General features: G+C 57.7%; 3 protein-coding genes across 3 annotated transcripts; all 3 read right to left on the reverse strand.

Moving 5' to 3' along the window:
* Positions 1-1,002: 1,002 nt before the first annotated feature.
* LOC102459303 (olfactory receptor 1J1-like) lies at positions 1,003-2,076 on the reverse strand. The gene has a single exon (XM_006119563.3). The coding sequence runs from the start codon at positions 2,074-2,076 to the stop codon at positions 1,138-1,140; it is 939 nt and encodes a 312-aa protein (XP_006119625.2). The 3' UTR covers positions 1,003-1,137.
* A 7,043-nt stretch (positions 2,077-9,119) lies between these two features.
* On the reverse strand, positions 9,120-10,058 carry LOC142823709 (olfactory receptor 1f45-like). Its single transcript, XM_075914906.1, has one exon. It carries the CDS (start codon positions 10,056-10,058, stop codon positions 9,120-9,122), a length of 939 nt encoding a protein of 312 aa, XP_075771021.1.
* Positions 10,059-10,269: 211 nt separating this feature from the next.
* On the reverse strand, positions 10,270-18,041 carry LOC142823704 (uncharacterized). The gene is made up of 4 exons (XM_075914888.1): positions 17,492-18,041; positions 17,120-17,296; positions 10,757-10,942; positions 10,270-10,346 (listed from the first exon to the last, which is right to left on the reverse strand). Exons 1-4 carry the CDS (start codon positions 18,039-18,041, stop codon positions 10,270-10,272), a joined length of 990 nt encoding a protein of 329 aa, XP_075771003.1.
* Between the last annotated feature and the right edge of the window lie 2,201 nt (positions 18,042-20,242).

The raw sequence follows: 20,242 nt of genomic DNA on the forward strand, positions 1-20,242 counted from the left end.
GACCGGAAGATTTTGGCGTGGAAAAGAGACAGAAAAGGGGAGGGCCTAGGATAGGGGGTCTATAAAATCATGACTAATGTGAAAGAAGTGAATCAGGGTTTATTTATTTATGGGTGACACCAAAGGGATCACTTATTTACTTCTCACAAGACACGCACTCGGGGTCACCAAAAGAAGTGACGAGGCAGCTGTTTTAAACGGCGCATTGTTACACAGCCCACAGCCAACCTGTGGAACTTCTTGCCAGAGGATGTTATGAATGCCGGGACTACCACAGAGTAAGCTCCTGGTGTACAGGTCCTTCAATGACTACCAGCCAGGTTAGGCAGGGATGGGGTCCCTTGCCTCTGTCTGCCAGAAGCTGGAAATGGGCAATGGGGAAGGAGTTACCTGACGATTCCGTTCTGTTCGTTCCTTCTGAGGGCACTTGGCATTGGGCAGTGTCGGAATACAAGATGGTGGACTAGATGGGCCTTTGGTCTGACCCAGTCTGGACGCTCTTAGGTTCACACCCGTGACTCTGTATGCCCTTTGGTACTACGTGAGGGTATGTCTACATTACCCCCCTAGTTCGAACTAGGGGGGTAATGTATGCATACCGAACTTGCTAATGAAGCCCGGGATTTGAATTTCGTGGAACGAGGTGTACCAATAGATCGGAATGGCTACATAGTTCGAACTATCTAGCCCGTGCCGCGTGTAGCCGCGCGGCACGGGGTTCGAACAAGCCGGCTTTTAAAACTGGCGGAGCCGGCTTTATGCTAATGAAGCCCGGGAAATTCAAATCCCGGGCTTCATTAGCAAGTTTGGTATGCATACATTACCCCCCTAGTTCGAACTAGGGGGGTAGTGTAGACATACCCTGAGATACTAAACCTGGCCCTCCGGCTGATTGAACATGGCCATGCTCTTGAGAAGATGCCTTCACTGACCTTTTCTACAGAAAGAGTTGAGTTGCGTGTGTGTGTGTGGAGTTGTGGGTGCCCATGCTACCCTGCATATGTGTTAGTTCCACCAGTCTCATGTCTGAGGAGAAAGGATCACAGGTGTCCTGGAGGACCTTAGAGGGAAGGTTTCCCAGACACATCTTGGGTGGAAAGTCCAGGCCCAGTGCTGTGATGGAGCCGTGGGCTGGTCTCATTTGCCCCGAGCCAGGAACTTCCTCCTCACCCTCGTCAGGGCCGCAGCCACGTCCTTGTTCCTCAGGCTGTAGATGAGGGGGTTCAGGGCGGGCGCCACAGCGGTGTAGAAGATGGCCGCCACCCGGTCATGCTCCTGGGCATTGCTGGAGTTTGGGCGGAGGTAGGGCAAGATCACGGTGCCGTAGAAGAGTATCACCACGGTCAGGTGGGAGCCGCAGGTGGAGAGGGCCTTGCGCAGGGCTTGGGCAGAGCGCAGGCGGCTCACGGCAACACCGATGCGGACATAGGAGGCCAGGATGAAGGCGCAAGGAGCCAGCACCACCAGGACGCCCTCCGTGAAGACCACCAGCTCGTGGACAATGGGCCGGGTGCAGGAGAGGCGCAGCAGGATTTGCAGGTTACAGTAGAAATGCTGCAGGCGGTTGCCACAGTAACGCAGCTGGGCGGCCATGATGGTGTTCAGCAGGGCGTGCGAGATCACCACGACCCATGAAGCCGCGGCCATCTTGAGGCACAGGGACCGCGTCACCACGGCAGAGTAGCGCAGTGGGTCGCAGACGGCCACGTAGCGGTCGTAGGCCATGGCAGCCAGCAGGTAGCCCTCCATGTTGCACACAGCCATGAAGAGGAAGAGCTGGGCCATGCAGCTGGCGAAGGGGACAGTCCGATGGTGGGTCAGGGCATGCACCAGGGCCTGGGGCAGGGTGATGGAGGCAAAGCTCATGTCCACCACGGCCAGCTGGCTGAGGAGGAAATACATGGGGCTGTGGAGCTGGGGGTCAGCCCATACCGCCAGCAGCAGCACGGAGTTGCCGACTAGGTTCACCAGATAGGTGGCCAGCAACCCCGCGAAGATCAGCGGCTGCAGGTCCTGGCGTTCGGACAGGCCCAGGAACACGAACTCGGAGACGGACGTCCAGTTGGCCTTGTCCATGGCGAGGGGCAGCAGCAGCACCTGAGCGGGGAGGATAAAGGTGTTGGCAGTGACGTAACACACTGATGAATTACACCGGCCCTCTCCAGATATTGATTTAAACCTGCCCCAAGTTAGGGTCTCCAGCCAAACTCATTAATGTCTGGTAATGTTGCCTGGCCTTCGCGGGTAACAGTGCAGCAATCTCTCTGCTTGGAATTTGTCTGGCTTCTAACTCCAGACCTGCCCTCGCTGTCCCTTTCTCTACCACACGGATGCTCTGTCACACTGGCACACCACGGGCTATGCTGCCAAGAGAGCAAGCAAAGCTAAGGCCTAACACGCTCAGAGCTGGAGGCCGGAGCAGGTCACCGCTGGGGCAGTTTCCCTCCACACGGGGACACGTCCCGGAGGAATGCACTTAGCGTTTGCACTCGACGGAGGGCTTGGAAATTGCTGCCAAGACCAATGTCGCTCACAGTGTCGGTTTATAATAAAATATCTAAGTTCTGGACGGAAGGTCTGTCCAGATCAGATGGGCCCCCAGAGGTGAATGCAATGCAAGAGGTTGGTTAATGCCCCTGGCACCCCTTGGAAATGCAATGGGCCCGGAGATTCATCCTGGGGTCTCGGAAGCTGTGCCCGGTGTTTGTAGCCATGTCTCCTGCAACAAGTTTTCTGATCTTCCTCCCCCCTGGACTTTCTCCCACTTGACCCCATCTTTCCAGCCGGGTGGGGCCCAGAACGGGACCCAGGGCTCCGGAGGAGACCTCCCCAGCGCCCAGCCGAGCGGGATGGGAACATCCCGTGTCTGAACTACGGTGCTGCTGTGCCCCTCGCCCAGAGCAGTGGCGCTGACACAGCCGTGTCACTGTGGGGAGTGGCCGGGGGTTCTCTGTGGGGCGCTGCACTGAGGCACCGCAAGGGCGGGATACAGCCCCTGAGAATCACAGAGTGGCGGGTGCGGTGCATCTCCAAGCCGGCGCCACAACTGCCCAGCGCGTCCAGGAACGAATCTGAGAGGGGCTCCTGCACTCAGTTCATCAGAGAGCCGAGGAGGGGGGGACCTGGTACCGGTTTCCAAACACGCTCACAGCCCTTCGCCCGCATCTGGGTCCTGCCTGCCGCCCGGCGACTCCTCCTCAGTGCCACACGGGAAACACAGGGGCTCTGGGCCAGGTCCGGAGCAGGGACGACTCTCCTCTGAAGAGGGAAGGGGAATTAGGGGCGTCTACACCCTCGTTCCACTCTCCTGGGCGGCAGAGTCCTCCTGACCCCAACGAGGCTGGACCCAGGATTCTGGGGGCCCTAGCCCCCCAACCAGTGTGGTGCTCACCTTGGGCGAGGGCTGGGGTGTCCCCTCTCTGGGGTGTTCTCTCTGCACTGCACACTGCCCGGCCCACGGCTCAGCGCCGGCAGTGCAAGGCAAATGCAAATGCCCTTTTGTGCCCAGTGTAAATAAACAATGAGGGTGAGAGGGGACCCCCCCCGGCCCGGTTTGCCCTGCCTGGCCTCTTGGCTGGTGGAGTCGCCCAGCACTGGGCCTATCCCAGGCTCCCCTCTGCTCTCCCCTGATGCTCCCCACACCCAATTCCAGCCCCAGCTCCTCTCGGCTGCGCTGCCTCCGGGCTGCTTCCCTGGTCCCTCTGTCCCGGTGGCTGCAGCCCCTCTCATAGCCCGGCTCTGCTCTGGCTTTCTCTGGCTGGCCCAGCTCAGCTCGGGGGCCCTGCTCTCAGCTTCACCCCCGCAGTCTGACCCGGGCAATTCCCGCTCACATGGAGGCCGGTTCCCCCTCCCTCCGGCTTGCTGACGCCCTCGTTAGCTGGCTGCCCCCAGTCAGGCCGAGCGGGAGCACGGGCCTCTCCCCATTGCTGCTGGGCGCTGTCACTCTCGGGGCCCCGAATGGTTTTATTGACCCTTCCCCTGTCGTTCAGTTCCGGGCTCGTCAGCCAACCCCCCGTGAGTTTTCTGCAGGGGCCAGCAGCCCCTCACCCAGCGACTGCCAAGGTCTGGGTGGAGACTTCCTCTGAGCACGAGAGGATGCCTGGCGGGGCTATGGGGAAGGGCGCTTCTGCCCGTGAGGGGCTGCCTGGGGGCGGGTAGGAAACTCATCCCCACGCTGAGCTCTCAGGCTGAGCCCCTCACCCAGGGGGGAGCCGGACTTCTTGGGGATCGCTGCCCCTGGGCGAGGTGGTGAAGCAGACAGCTCCGGGCATCCGGAGAGCCCCCATCCCAGCGTGCGAGGGAAGGGTGTAGTGGAAACAGGCTCCATTCAGCACGCTGGGCGGGCCCCACCGCGGTGCGAAGCCTTGTCCAGGCCCCATCATGGCACCTGGGTAGGCAGGCGACCCACGAGGGCAGGGATGGAGGAACCGGGCTGGGAGAGGAGCTGTCAGAGGCGACTGTGGGTGGGGCACGCCTTTCTGCTCAGAGCCAGACCCCAGAAGGACTCAGAGGACAAGGGGGTTTCCCCAGGCTGTCCGGCTCCTCCATTTTTCTGGGTCCCGTCCCCCACATCCACCTCGTCCAGCCGGCATTGCCATCCCAGCCTCTCCCCTGTGGTGCCCCCGACACGCACCCTGACCCCAGGCTCACCTCGCACAGAGGAGCATGGCTCTGACTTTCCCCGGCTTCTGCAGGGGATCCGCCGCCCCTCCATGAAGATAAACCCCAGAACGCAGGCCCCGAGGGCAGCAGAGCCGCCTCCATTAGCTTAACGAGCCCCCAAGGGGGGGGGCAGTGATTGAGAAAACATTCATTAGCGCTCGACTGAGGCACCCCACAGCTGGGAGGTGCGGGGCCGCCAAGGCCCATGGACTTCTTCATGGTGGGACGTCTCCCCATGGACCGTCTCTGGCAGCCTGTTGCCAGGTCTGCTGTTCTATCCAATCCTCAGTCACAGGCCACTCCGAAGTTCCTGGTCCCCTCCACCGCAAAGGTGCAGCATGCCTCAGTTTACCTGTTTTGCCTCTGCCCCGCCCCCCGCCTGTTCAGCACCTGGGAGCACTTGTAGTAACTCCAAAGGTGCCTCGTTTCAGGGTGAACAAGGATTTCCATGGGCGAGAAAAGAAAACATTCGCCTCGTCACTAGCTCCGGCCGGTTATCTCTCTTGTCCCAGCCGTGCCGACTCTGTGGGCGCCCAGTCGCTCTGTGGCCCTCGCTGCCAGGGGCGCTGTGGGGCTCAGGACCGGAACCCGGCTCTGAACAGAACGAGAGACATTCCAGGGGGATAAGTTCAGCGCTGGCTCGGAGCCGGGACAGGCAGGGAGGCGGGTCGATATTGATCCATCACTCTCTGGGTGTCACTTGTATGTACGTCTCACGGTGCTGACGCCTCTCAGCAGGGTCTGAGCTTCCTGCCATGGTCGGGACCGGCTTTGGGACGGTCTCTCGGAGGAATCCCTTCCATGGCCCCGCCCGGCGCCCCTCTCTTCCTTTTGGGCCTCCCCTCCTCACCAGCTTGTGCCCCTGTGTCCTCAGACTTGTGGGCCCTTGGACTAGCTCCTCCTCAGACAGCATCGCCCCAGGCACCAGTGGAGCAGGCCTTGTGTGTCTAGGAGACCCCTACAAATGTCCATACAGTGGTGTGAGACCTTTAGAAATTGTACACATAGTCTGTGAACCACCAAGGGCCTGCAGACCACGGGCTGAAACCACTGGTGTAGGTGGCTTGGGTCACGGAAACCCAGACTCGGGGTTGGAAAGAGAGAAACGCCTTTATTGAAACACAGCGGTGGGCCAGCCTTAAGCTCGGTTCAGGGTCCATTCAATGTGGACATGCTAGTTCGAATTAGCAAAACGCTAATTCGAACTAGTTTTTAAGTCTGGATGCGTTAGTTCGAATTAACTAATTCGAACTAAGTTAATTCAAATTAGTGCTGTAGTGTAGACGTACCCCTAGAAGTTTTCACATTGTTCCCTTCAGTAGCAAACATTTTTCTTCTCATTTGTAACGGCCACCATGGAAAGTCCCTTTTGCAGGGGATGGTAGGGGCCTGATCACCTGCATTAACTGCCACGTTGGAAGGGTCCATTATTATTAATGGGGAAGGGTCTGGCCTAGTGTCCCAACGGCCACGTTGGAAGGTCCCATTTTCACTAGTGGGGAGGGGACTGACCCACAGCCCGAACTGCCATGTTGGAAAATCCCAATGTGCTTGGGGGAGGGGAATGTCCATGTGTCCTAAGTGTCACTTTGGATGGTCCCATTGTTATTGATGGGGAGTGGTCTGGCCAACCGTCCTAACTGCCGCTTTGGAAAGTCCCATTTTCACTGGTGGGGAGATTGCCCCGTGCCCTGCCTAGGGACAGCCAGCTGCTACAAAGATGTCCCTCCTCTGACTTTTATGACCCAATACAAAGGAGTTCTGTGTTACACTCCAGACGGTGAAGCTGCCAGTTCAAAGAAAACCTCCTCGTCTATAGAGCTCAGCAGACTCCTGTACAACCACTCGGGAATTCGTTTATGTAGCTGATTGAGACCCCTGGGCTTTTTTCTGCCTCCCTCTCTGGTCAGGAATGGGTTTACTTGGATACCAACACCTGGGGTACATCTAGAGCACATGGCTCTGTCGACGGAGCCATGTAAAATAGTTTACTCGGCATAGTCAAAGAAGCGGGGATTTAAATAATCCTCGCGTCATTAAAATAAAAATGGCTGCCGTGCTGTGCCGACGATCAGCTGATCTGGCACAGCGCGGCAGTCTAGATGCGGCACGGTCGACAAGGGAAGCTTGTGTTGGCCGCTCTGGTAAACCTCGTTTCACAAGGCATGGCATAAGCTATGACCCAGGAAGCTGTGGTTACTTTGTGCCAGGGCCTGCCACCTGAATCCGGGCACTACCAGGCTTGGCAGCTCATAGCAAATAAATAAATAAATAAATAAATAAAAAAGGCGTCAGGGGGAAAGTTATTGAGCAAAAAAGAAAAAGGTTGCCTGCCCCTTTAATTGCAGCCATTTTGAACACACCTCCCACTGCCCTGAGGCACACCAGAATACAATTTAAGAAACACTGTGCTAGGGGACATCTGAGCACCTTTCACGTTCCTAAAAGGGTGTTACATGGAGGAGAGAGAAAAATTGTTCTCCTTGGCTTCTGAGATTAGGACAAGGAGCAATGGGCTTAAACTACAGAGCAAGGGAGGTTTAGGTTGGACATTAGGAAAAACTTCCTACCTGTCAGGGTGGTTAAACACTGGAATAAGTTTCCTAGGGAGGTTGTGGAATCTCCATTTCTGGAGCTATTTAAGAGCGGGTTTGATAGACATCTATCAGGGATGGTCTAGATGGTACTGGGTCCTGCCATGAGGGCAGGGGACTGGACTCGGTCACCTCTCGAGGTCCCTTCCAGTTCTAGAATTCTATAATATCGTACGACCTCTGTATGAATCCATGGTAGACCCACGGTTTGAGTACTGCGTGCAAATATAGTTGCCCCACCTCCAAACAGACGTATTGGAACTGGAGAAGGTGCAGAGAAGGAAAACAAAAATGGTTCGGGGCATGGAACAACTGCTCTAGTAGTACAGATTTATTAAGACTTTTCAGCTTGGAACAGTGACATCTCGGGGGATACGGTAGAGGTCTTCTAAAAGGATGACCAGTGTGGAGAAATTAAATAAGGAAATTCTATTTGATCCTTCTTGTAACATCAGAATTAAGGGTGACCCAACAAAATGAATAGGCAGCACATTTTAAATGAACAGAAGGCAGTACTTCTTCACCCAACGCACAGTGAGCCTATGGAACTCCTTGCCACAGGATGTTCTGAAGGTCAAGACTCTAACAGGGTTCACCAACAAACTAGGTATGTTCATGCTCTTAGCCAGGATGGGCAGTGATCACGTCACTAGCTTCTGTCAGAAGCTCAGAACAGGCAATAGGGGATGGATCAATTGGTGATTCCTTCTGGGGCACCTGGCTGTGGCCACCGTCAGGAGACAGGACCCTGGGCTAGATGGACCATTGGACTGACCCAGTCTAGCTGCGCTTATGTTCAGATTTTGGAGTATTCTGGATTTCTTGTTTCCTGGCAAAATAGCAATGAAAAGAAAAAATTACGAAAAACCGGTAACATCAGAAACACTTAAGGTCTCTGAGTAACCAGACTATCACCTTAATAACGGTAAATGAAAGCTCTGTGAGCACAAAAGGAAAGGTTATTCTTTGTGTGAAAATTGTTATGGCCGAAGTTATAGAAGTGAAATTATGGAAGAAATGTGCATTTTTATGGCATGTGCAATGTCTGTTGTACAAAAGGATATTGTATGTTGTGGAAGCAGGACTTTAAAAAAGTTATCAGAATTTTGAAAATGTATTGTGTCCCTTGTACGGCAGAGACTCTAAGCTGCTAATAATTTTGAATACCAGAGGTAGCCAAAAAGGGTTTCTCGTGTGGCTCGTATTAAAGTGCAGTTAAGTTGGTACATTCCTGGCCAAATGTTTTTACCGACGCAGACTCGACATGGTCGAGGGGGGGAGTGTAGAGGATGGCCGAGCCTTAACTAAAATAAAAATGTCTGCCCTGCCCAAAGTACAGATCTCTAACAAAGCAAAACCCAGGCCCGTCTTAACTCTGCACGCAGGCAAGGCTGGAGGAGGTTGGAGAGGCAGGAATGTTTTTTGCACAATCCTGCAGCTTCAGCACGGTCCAGTGAGACCACGCCAAGAACATTGGGAGGAACCTTGCACTGGTACATTCGGATAAGCCAAAATTCAAGGTACAGCCATAAAACTATTCACCAAGCATGTGGTTTTTGCAAGATCCTGTATTATAATAAATCTTCTATTAATGGCTTTTCTGTTATGTTGTGCTGTACTCATAGTTTTCAAAATGCATAGTATTTAAGGTTTAAATTGTAAAGAAGTTATTTTTTAAGGCGTGTAAAACTTAACCAACTAGATTAACTGCTGAAAGCTTGCAATAAATGAAAAAGTGGTTCAGTCTCTCTGGAGTGTCCTAGTTTACCTTGGATCTAAAATACATCGACCTGCACGACATCCCCACACGCCTCTTGGGTGGAAAGTCCCTGCCCAGGGCCGCGATGGAACTGTGAGACGCACTCAGCTGCCCCAAGTAAAGATTTTCTTCTTTGCCCTCCTCAGGGCTGCAGCCACGTCCTTGTTCCTCAGGCTGTAGATGAGGGGGTTCAGGGTGGGCACCACTGAGGTGTACAAGAAGGTCACTTGCTGTTTCTGCCCCTGGGTGGTGCTGGAGTCTGGGTGGAAGTAGAGCCAGACCATGCTGCTGTATGTGAGCAACACCACAGTCAGGTGGGAGCCGCAGGTGGACAGGGCCTTGCGCAGGGCTTGGGCAGAGCGCAGGCGGGCCACGGCCACCCCGATGCGGGTGTAGGAGGCCAGGATGAAGGCGAAAGGGGCTGCCACCACCAAGACACCCTCAGTGGAGACCACGAGCTCGTGGACAATGGGCCGGGTGCAGGAGAGGCGCAGCAGCGATGGCACATGACAGAAGAAATGCTGCAGGCGGTTGCCACAGTAACGCAGCCGGGTGGCCATGACGGCGTACAGCAGGCCGTGCGGGATCACCACGGCCCAGGAAGCGGCCACCATCTTGAGGCACAGGGACCGCGTTACCAGGGCAGCGTAGCGCAGCGGGTCGCAGACGGCCACGTAGCGGTCGTAGGCCATGGCAGCCAGCAGGTAGCCCTCCATGTTGACAACCGCCACATAGAGGAAGAGCTGGGCCATGCAGCTGGCAAAGGGGATGGCCCGGTGCTGGGTCAGAGCGTGCACCAAGGCCTGGGGCAGGATGAATGAGACCATGCCTATGTCCACCATGGAAAGCTGGCTGATGAGGAAATACATGGGGCTGTGGAGCTGTGGGTCTGTCCACACCAGCCCCACAAGCATGGAGTTGCCGACCAGGTTCAGCAGATAGGTGACCAGGAACCCTGTGAAGATCAGTGGCTGCAGGTCCTCGATTTCAGACAATCCCAAGAGTACGAACTCGGAGACGGACGTCCAGTTGGTGTTGTCCATGCCGCGGGGCGGTGGCAGCACCTGAGCGGGGAGGAGAAGGGAGTTGGCAGGAAGGGGATGCGCTGACACATTACACCGGTCGCTCATTGGGAGCCAAGTCCCATTTAGCCCTTTTTGGGCAACATTTTAACAGCTCGATCTCGATTTAAATTGTCCCTTGACAGAGATGCCAACCCAGCCCTGGCTCAGTTCTGCTCCTGGTCACGCACCATCACTGTAAAAACATGCAGTCCCTCTGCTCTGACTGTGTGTCACTGGGACTCTCACACTCTGGGCTCAGTCGCAGGCCTGCCAAGAGAAATGCAGGTTATTACCAGCAAGGCCTATGTAGGGAGGAATTGGAGCCCAAGGCGAGAGGGGAGAGGGGTTCTAAAACAACCATTCACAGGGGAAACAGCTGAACTTGCAGGGGGAGATGGTTGGCCAAGTGGAGAGGGCTCAGAGCAGGGCCCCGGCAATGCCTGCAAGATTGGAAAACCTGCCTGATCGGGAGAGACACCAGGCGCTCTCGCTAGTGAGTGGAACAAACAGAAGGCGAAAGGGCGAGTCGGTCCCAGGCTAGAAGGACCGACGGGGGAACAAATTGCTCAGCGGCTCCTGGGTCTAGCAGAGAAGGGTCTGACCCGAGCCAGTGGCTGGAAGGGGCAGCTAGACACAGCGGCTGTGAGAGCAGGACACAGGACGTCTGGGAAACCAACCTTGGGGGCGAGAGTGGCCCAGGGCGCTCAGTCCATCGAAGAGCCGGGGAAGAGGGGACTGGGCACCAGTTTGGAAACTCACTCGCAGCCCTTCGTCCACATGTGGGTCCTGCCCGCAGCCCTGCCCCTCCCAACGCCACATGGGACATGGGGCCTGAGCAAGACGTGGGACTCTGGAAATCTCTCCTGTGAAGAGAGGACAGAGAGAGGAGCGGTGTGTAACGCGTAAGAGGAAACAGGGTGCCATGAAAATGGGACAGAGAAAAGAGCAGCAACAAGGGGGCAGCCTGTCATATTAGAGAGGGCCATTCAAAAATGGCCCATTGATGTGGCCAAACACCCAGGGACTGGGGAACTCATTGCCACATGACGGTGTCAAGACTAAAACTTATCAGGGTTGCATGAGGGACTGGAGGCTTCCAAACCCCATGAGGAATATCCAGAGTTAGAATCACTCAGGCTAACTAACAGTTGTGGGAGGGACAGTAAACCTCACTCTTTGGGGTGCTGTGAAACCTCTGGCTGCTGGGGGTTAGGAAGGAATTTAATGCTTCTGCAGGTTCTTATCTCTTGTGGCACTTCTCAGCTGAGAGATGGACTCAGAATAGGAAGGGGTTTGTTTTGATCCAGCCAGGCCATTTCTACACCAGTCCCTCTCCCATTTCAACTGACACACAGACACTCACACGTCGCTCATGAGAAATCTTCCATGTCCAGCAAAGGGCCACGGATTTGCCTCCCCTTATAACAGGCTCCGTACAAAGCGCTGGGGGAGTCGGCCCAGCCTGGCATTTCACATCGACAGGGGCGTGTTTCTGCTGCTCTATGACCCAGGCGAGTGCGACAGTCAGAGTCCAAACGGGTCCATTTATAATGGTCTGGTAAAAACGAGAACGTTGGTCACCGCGTGTGAGACGGCCCCGGAGCGTCCGTGGGATTTCCTCAGCACCTTGCTGTGAAGTGAAAGGGGTCCAGTCAAACTGACTGCTGGAAACCAAACTGATGCTCTTGGGGTAGGCGACAAGGGAGACAGGTGCTGGGTGTGCGGAGAGGCCCCTGCTCCCGCGCATGTGTGGGAAGGACACAGAGTGGAGACAGAATTTGGTCTGAGCTGAGACCCACCGGCGTGCGGGGTCCTTCTCCAGGCACTATCTAAGCACTTGGCTAGACAGGCAGGGCATGAGGCTGCAGATGGAGGGGGCCGGGCTGGGTGAGGGATTGTCAGAGGCGATTGGGGTGGGGAACATGGGTTCAGAGCCCGATACCAGAGGGACAGAGGGATACAGGAGACGAGGGACTTTTCACTACTGCCCTGATTCCCAACCTGTCCCCGGCCCTGCCCCTACATGCCCCCCTCCAGCAGGCATTGCCATCCCAGCCTGTCCCCTGATGTGCCCCAAAACCCATCCTGACCCCCAGCCTCACCTCAGACATGGACGCCCGGCACCCACCTTGCCCCGGCATCTACAGAGGAACGGCCGCCCCTGTGTGAAGATGAACCCCAGCAACCAGGCCCTGGGGGCGGCAGAGTCGGCCTTAATTAGCCCCTCAGGGACTGTGACTGAGAAAACTTTCATTAGCGCTCAGCTGAGACGCCCCACGGCTGGGAGGCACGGTGGGTCTCTGAGGTCCATGGGCTCCCGTCATCGTGTCTCCTCCTGGACCATCACAAGCAGCCCGTCTCCAAGTCTGGTAAATCTCTCCCCTGTGCTGGCCAATCCCCACACGCTGGCAACTCACAGACATTCCACTTCCACTCCTCCAAAAGGTGCAGTGTGCCTCAGTTTACCAGTTTTCCCTTAATCACCCCCACACACTCCAGGACCCCATCTATGAGCATCCCCAACAAGCGCCCCGATGGCTCATGAAGGAGGAACTGAGGGTTTCCCAGGCCCCAAGAGGGAACGGTTGCAGACACAAGGAGGATCCCGGCGCGCCAGGCCGGCCTGCGCAATGGTCACTGCCCGAGCTAAGGACGCCAGGTTCCCTCTTCCCCGGCAGGGCAAACAGCCGGATCCGGGGTCTCGTGGCCCGGCCAGCGCATGCAGTCACTGGCCTGCGACGGGTTCCCATTGGCCGATCGGAAGGACTCTGCGCGGTGCAATGCCCCAGAGACTCATTTCCCCTCCCAGCTGTCCCTGCTCACCCATCGCGCCCGCCCTGGGGCGACCTGCCCGGCCGGCTCACCCTGCCCATGTGTCTTGACAAGCTGTGAGCTTCCCACCCGGAGCGGGACCCCCTCGTCCTTCAGGGCCCCACGGCCTCCCCCTCCTGAGACGGACCTCTGGTCTCCAGCCCCTCGCTCCAGGCCGGGGGCTCTGCCCAGCGCCCCCACGCGGGACAGGCCGAGACACGGACACACTCAGTTGGGTTCATTAGTCACCCGGAGCCCAGCACAGGAAGCCCTCAGCCCCCCCGAGAGGAAGGAAGGTCCCGTAGGCCATTATGCCAGCCCAGACGGGAACCATTTCTCGGGGGGAGGGGGGGGGGGAGAGACGAAATGTCCACGTTTGTAACGGCCACCGTGGAAAGTCCCTTTTGCAGGGGATGGACCACATTGGCAGGTCCCATTTTCACTAGTGGGGAGGGGGTCTGACCAACTGTCCTAACTGCCACTTTGGAAGGTCCCATTTTCACTGGTGGGGAGATTGCCCCGTGCCCTCCCTAGGGACAGGCAGCTCCCACAAAGTTGTCCCTCCTCTGACTTTTATACCCCAACACAAAGGAGTTCTGTGTTACCCTCCAGACGGGTTTGTTATCACATTCATACCGTGAAGCTGCCAGTTCAAAGAAAACCTCCTCGTCTATAGGGCTCAGCAGACTCCTGTACAACCGCTCGGGAATTCGTTTACGTGGCTGTTTGAGACCCCTGGGCTTTTTTCTACCGTCCTCTCCGGTCAGGAATGGGTTTACTTGCATAGGCAACACCTGGTGTGTCACCATGTTACCAATGCCTGCTCTGGTTTCCCTGGTTCGCAGGACAGGAGACCACACGAACCAGCCCCGCTCAGAAAAGCAGCAGCGAGAGCCCCCAGAAGGAGCAGGAGTCAATTTACTCCCTGAAACTGGAAAGTGGGGAACCCTCAAAACCCTCTTAGGACTTAATCCCTGCCCCAGCGTGGAAGGAGGGGAAAGCTGAAACCAGAGCCCAGAAGGAGAGGGATTCGGCCAGTGCCCTACCTGTAGGGAGAGGGTTGGCCGTATCTCACACTTTAGTACGTATCCAAGGATCCCTCTGGAGAGACGCCCTATAGATTGAGTGGGAGAGGGTTCAGTTAGCGCTCATACCTTAGTCTCCGTTGGAGATTCCACTCAGGGGCGTGCCCCAGAGGGGTGTGAATGTGGGGGAAATTTGGTGGGAAGTGCACACCCACTATGCACCTGACAAACCATACAGGAAGGAGCCCCCATCAGAGGGGGTGAGTGTATCACCCATCAGGGAGTCCACAGAGGAACACAAGGAAGCAAGAAGCAAGATGGGGGTGCACGCAGGAGCATGTGTATTCCCATGCCCCCCCCAAGGCGCGAGGGGCCAGCCAGCGGTGCTGGTGCCAGGCCTTGGGGAAAAGAGAGAGCCCCCAAGTAGCACTAGTAGCCCCCCATTTATAGGGAGCTCCCGTCACTCATAGTCACACCAGTGCTACTTCTAGCCCAGCTTCCTGTCTTCTGCCAATGGCCAGCACCAGGAGCGTCAGATGCAATGAATAAAAGAGCAATTATCCAGTGAGCCATCCCTACTCAGAGCCCAGAAACTGCCGAGGTGGTTTAGGGACACCTGAAGCCTGGCCTTGCCTCCTGGAATGTCTTGTCTGATAATCATTGGTGGACGTAGCCTCTGGAGAGAGACCCTATCAGAGCCCTGAATGCAGGAGAGGTCAAACCTTGGTCCCCAAGGATACAAGACATCAGGTGTAAGTCGGGCACAGAGGTGAAATAGAAGTGTTCAGTCATGCATGGCCATCGGGCCTCAGGTTAGTGTGGGTACGTCTACACTACAGCGCTAGTTCGAACTAACTTAGTTCGAATTAGTTAATTCGAACTAAGCTAGTTCGAACTAGCGCATCTAGAACTAAAAACTAGTTCGAACTAGCGTTTTGCTAGTTCGAACTAGCGCGTCCACACTGATTGGACGCAGGGGGGCATTTAAGGGCAGCTGAAACCGGTTCTGGCAGGGCATCAGGTCAGCAGTTGCTTTGTGTGGCTGCTGTCTGAGGCTATCTGAGGCTCGTGCTTAAAGGGACCCCCCCTGGACAGCCGGTTCTCAGCTTTTCCTGCTTGCTTGCCAACCTCGCCGAGGGACAGCAAAGCGTCGGTCTCTGTGCCCGTCTGTGTCGGTGCTTCCCTTCGGGGGGGCCGCCGCAGGTGGCAACATGGAGCCACGGCTCGCCCTGCACCTTCTGGTGCACGTTCTGGACTTGCTGCTGCAAGCCTGCCAGCAATGGCTCGAGGCTGCCTGGCACCACCTGGGGAACGTCAGCCCCCTGCCTCTCCGCCTGGCCGCCCTGGGGGCCGTGGAGGAGCCGCGGCGGCGCCCTGGCACCGGCGTGCCCCGCCGCATCTGGCGTCTGGACACCAGCAGCGACTGGTGGGACCGCATCGTCCTGGAGCACTGGGACGACCGACAGTGGACCCAGAACTTTAGGATGAGGAGGGACACCTTCCTGGAGCTCTGCGAGTGGCTCACCCCTGCCCTGCAAAGAAGGGACACTCGCATGAGGCCCGCCATCCCCCTCCAGAAGCGGGTGGCCATCGCCCTCTGGAAGCTCTCCACGCCGGACAGCTACCGATCCGTCGGGAACCAGTTCGGCGTGGGGAGATCCACTGTCGGAGCAGTGCTCATGCAGGTACGGCGCTCGTCGGCCACCGAGCCGGGGGGGAGGGGGGCTGCGAGGAGGGGATGGGCCGCCCCAGGGACAAAGGGGGGGGGCGGGAGGAGGCGAAAGCGCCCCGCACCGGAGGGGTCGGGCTGTCCCGGCCGTACTACACGCCGCCAGGGGGGTTGCTTCCGGGAGTGGGGCGCGGGGCACTGCCAGGGCACGCACGCTCCCAGCCACCCGGGCGCCCCACTGATTGACGCTTTGCTGTGTCTCTCTCCGCAGGTGGTCAAGGCCATCAACCGGGTGCTGCTCCGCAGGGTGGTCCGCCTCGCCGACCCGGATGCCGTCATCCGGGGATTCGGCGCCCTCGGCTTCCCCAACTGCGGGGGGGCCATCGACGGGACGCACATCCCCATCCGTGCCCCGGAACACCAGGCGTCCCGGTACGTGAACCGCAAGGGGTACTTCTCCGTCATCCTGCAGGCCGTATGTGACCACCGGGGACAGTTGACGGACATAAATGTGGGCTGGTCCGGCAAAGCACACGACGCCTGGGTGTACCGGAACTCCTCCGTGTGCCAGCGGCTGCAGGACGGGACCTTCTTCCCCGACCGCCACATCAGGGTCGGGGACGTGGACATGCCCGTCTGCCTGGTGGGGGATGCCGCCTACCCACTGCAGCCCTGGCTCATGAAGCCCTACACGGGACACCTCAATCCCTCCCGCCAGGCCTTCAATAACAGGCTGAGCAGGGCCCGCATCGTGGTGGAGGGGGCCTTCGGGCGACTGAAAGCCCGCTTTCGATGCCTCCTCACCCGTCTGGACCTGGCCGAGCACAACATCCCTCCCGTGGTGGCGGCATGTTGTGTGCTCCACAATTTGTGTGAGCGGAAGGGGGAGGCTTTCTTGCCAGCCTGGATGGCTGAGGCTGACCGCATGGCTGGACACTACGGTCAGCCCCGCACCGCCGCCGTCCGGGAAGCCCAGCGGGGGGCCATCCGGATCCGGGAAGCCCTGCGGGAGAGCTTCCAGGTGGAGGAGGAGGAGGACTGACCTCTCCCTGCATGCCCCACCGGGGCCTTCTTCCACCCTACCCCCCCCTTCCCCTTTCCCCTCCCTACCTACTGTCAAATAAAGACACCTGTTTTTCCAACAAAAACGTCTGTTTATTTCAGAGAACTGGGGTGGGGGAGGGAGGAATGAAGGTGGGAGAAGGGAGGGGGAAACCTGGGACGAGGGAGCTGGAAGGGGAGGGGAGGGAAGGGAGGAAGGGAAAGGAAAGCTCAGGGGTGGGAGTCTGGGTGCCTCTCCCGTCTCGCCACACTGCGGGTCCGGGGGCGTCGGTGGGGAATGGTTGTGGAGGGGGGGGCAGAGAGGACAGGGGGTGTGGAGGAAGCAGGAGCGGAAGCAGGAGGAGCAGGAGGAGCAGGGGGAGCAAGAGGGGGAGCAAGAGGGGGAGCAGGGGGAGGAGGAAATGGAAAGCGGTCTAGCAGGCTCTGGAGGTGGCCTCGCAGGGCACGGCCCTGCTCCTCCAGGGCCTCCAGACTCCTCTGGCGCAGCCTGAGGTCCTCCTGGACCCAGTGGTCCTGGAGACGGAGCTGTCGGTCCAGGAACCGGAGATGCCGCCTCTGGTAGTCCTCCTGGTTCCTGGCTGTCCTGCTTGCCCGGGCGCGGGCGGCTGCTGCAGGCGGGGTGGTGCGCCCTGCAGTCCCCGGTGCTGCAGCTGTGGTGCAAGAAGACCAGCGGTCAATTACCCCAGGGGCCCAGGTGTGTGAAACCCAGCTCCCCTCTGCAAGGCCAGGGCCCCTGCAGGATCCCCAGCTGCTGCTCCGTAGTGGGCAAGGCCCAGGCGCACGGTCCCGGGGCTCCCTCTCGCCCCAGCCCCCCGTACACATAAGGGGAACACGAGGGTACTCACAGGTGGATGCCTCCCCGGCCTCTGATGATGCAGGCGAGCGGCTCTGTGGGGTGCCTCGGGGGTCCCGGGTCCTGGGAAGGCTGGCAGCAGGCTCCTGGCTCTCAGAGCCCTCTTCCTCCTCCTCGGTGTCCAGGAGCGGTCCCTCTGCCCCGGGGTCAATCACGTCCCGGGGGGCAGGGACGGCATGAGGCCCCAGGATGCGGTCCAGGGCATGGAAGTGGGGGCAGGCCTCCGGGTCAGCCCCTGGCAGGCAGGCCCGGGAGTAGGACTGCCGCAAGTCTTTAATCTTGCAGCGCACCTGCTCCCGGCTGCGCTGGTGGCCCCTGGCGGCCAGGCTGGCAGCCATGCGTCCATAGACGGCCGCGTTCCGGTGGCTAGTGCGGAGATCGTGGACATTTGAGGCTTCCCCCCAAACCTCGATGAGGTCCACGATCTCCGCACTTGACCAGGCGGGCGCCCGCCTTTTGCGCCCCCGGGCAGGCTCCCGGGAGCCGCCAGGCTGGTCGTGGGGAGCAGTGGAGGGCTGGGAGCCCTCGGATGGCTGGCTCATAGTGTGGCAGGTGCAGGCTGTGCAGGCACGGGTGCTTGCAGCCTTGCAACTGGCACAAAGTGAGTAGCCAGCCCGTGGCCCTTTAAGGGCTCCGGGGCCGGGAGGGGGGCAATAGAGTTTCCCTGGTGTTGGCCAGAGTGGCCACCAGGGAAACCTGGGAAGCCTTAGCCTCCCACTAGTTCGAACTAAAGGGCTACACAGCCCTTAGTTCGAACTAGCTAGTTCGAACTAGGCGTTAGTCCTCGTAAAATGAGGTTTACCTAGTTCGAACTAAGCGCTCCGTTAGTTCGAATTAAGTTCGAACTAACGGAGCGCTAGTGTAGCGCATAGGAAAGTTAGTTCGAACTAACGTCCGTTAGTTCGAACTAACTTTCTAGTGTAGACATACCCTGTGATATTTAGCTTCGAGAAATATGAAAGTCTCACTGGATTGTGCGTATTGGTATTGTGTGCAAGGGTATGAGGGCTGACTAGGTATGCCAGCAGAAAAGCCAAACTTGAGGAGATGCATAAAGGCACTAGGGTTACCCCGGGACCCTTGTGAAATAGAAACCTCTCCGAGAGGGATGACACGACACAATGGGAACCGGCAGGACCCAGCGAAAAAGTTTCCAGCACGGGGCAAGGACAGATTGAAGGGTAATAACAAAATCAGAGTGGGAGGACCTCACTCCAGAACAACGTGCCTGCAAATAGCAGAGGAGCAAAGACTGAACTATGAGAAGTTAGATTTGGTCCCAAGTTAGATTTCTAGTCAGTGCAGGAAAACCTCAGAAATTCAAACAGCTAACGGAGGGGCTAGATGTGGTCCCTGGTTTACCTGGATCTGCCCCCCTCCAGCATCGGGGAGCCCAGCTCGCACTCTGCCCCCCCCTCCTGCCATACACACACTGCCCCACCACAGAGCTGGATCACACAAAATCCACTAGGCTGGGGCCCCTAGGCGCTGGCGTGCAAGGGAAGCGTGGGGCGTCTTTCTCCTTCTCAGTTGGGGCCCACGCCAGTGAGGGGGGGTTTGGTTTCTCACTTGTGCGTGGCCCCCGACTGATTTTTCTGAGGGGCCGTAGCCCCCTGCACCAAATAACAGTCCCCTGTGCGAACAGGTATCTTATCTATTTTGTGGGCTAAAGTTAGTCTGCGTGTTTTGTTTATTGACTCCGCAATGTGCCTTGTTCTGTCTGCTATCGCTTATAACACCTTGAAAGTCCCCTTCTGTAGAGAATCCATCGGTTTCATCTTCACACCATAAGCCAGGTGGTGCAGTGAATAAGTGGAAGGGGAACAGAGCGGTGCCTACCTCTCCCCACATTGAGGGGGGTGAACTGCATAAAACCTTTGGGTCTCTACTCCACAGGGGGTGGGCACAAAGGTCATGTGACGTACCCCATCCCCTGAGCTATCCCAGAGCTGATCTCAGAGTCTGTTTTTTCGTGGCTGGGGGTGGCTCTGGCTGTGCATGGCTGGAAGAGGCGTGAGGGCCTAGCACAGTGAGACAAGGTGAAGGGGGCCCAGGCTGGCGGAACAAGCAGGCTCCGTGGGATCCTGGTCCACCAGGCGGCTCCTCAAAGGGGGGCAGCCCCTGTCACAAGCAGACTTTCAAGAGAGTTCCTTTATTCCTTACATGTTACCCAGCGCACATCTCGCCCCAATGAGCGGCTGTGATAAGTCACGAGCTTCCTGTGGATCCCTCCCCGGTTCCACTTCATGGCTAAAGACCCCGTAAAATGGTGTTTGGTGGAGTGAGTTTGCCAGGACTCTGCTGGAAAGACCTGAGGACCCTTAACCACCGGGTCTCCCTCACGGCTTCCTGCCCCTGGCTAAGCCAGCAGCGGGGTTAGACGAGGCTGTACCAGACCCCGCGGTGAGAGGCAAAGGTCCTAGCTACAGTTCCCTCCCGGGGCCCTTGACAGCATCTGCTCTAACCTCCCGGCCGGAGAACGGCTCCCGAGAATTCCTAGCACAGAGCAGATAGAAAAACGGACCGTCTCCCCTCGACGGGCGGCGGGAGCCCCGAGAGCTACCAGCGTGTTGGGAGATACTAGGAAAGAGACAGGAAATACCAGCCTGCCGCTACCTAGATCTGTGGGGCAGCCTGTGAGCAAGTGGGGAGCTCTGGGAATCCAAAGGGGGGCTGCATACAGGGGGGCACTCAGTGCCCGGATGTTACTGGTTTAATGTGACAATGGGGGGAGCTGAGTTGT

Source organism: Pelodiscus sinensis, unplaced genomic scaffold, assembly GCF_049634645.1.
Source record: "Pelodiscus sinensis isolate JC-2024 unplaced genomic scaffold, ASM4963464v1 ctg59, whole genome shotgun sequence".
NCBI classification, from domain to species: Eukaryota; Metazoa; Chordata; order Testudines; family Trionychidae; genus Pelodiscus; species Pelodiscus sinensis.

Coding starts and splice junctions, on each gene's coding strand:
- LOC102459303 (XM_006119563.3), bottom strand. CDS start 2,076: ATGGACAAGGCCAACTGGACGTCCGTCTCCGAGTTCGTGTTCCTGGGC.
- LOC142823709 (XM_075914906.1), bottom strand. CDS start 10,058: ATGGACAACACCAACTGGACGTCCGTCTCCGAGTTCGTACTCTTGGGA.
- LOC142823704 (XM_075914888.1), bottom strand. CDS start 18,041: ATGAGCCAGCCATCCGAGGGCTCCCAGCCCTCCACTGCTCCCCACGAC. Junction 17,297..17,491: donor GGCCGGGGAGGCATCCACCT/GTGAGTACCCTC, acceptor CTTGCACCACAG/CTGCAGCACCGGGGACTGCA. Junction 10,943..17,119: donor CCTCAGGCTGCGCCAGAGGA/GTCTGGAGGCCC, acceptor CTCTCTTCACAG/GAGAGATTTCCAGAGTCCCA.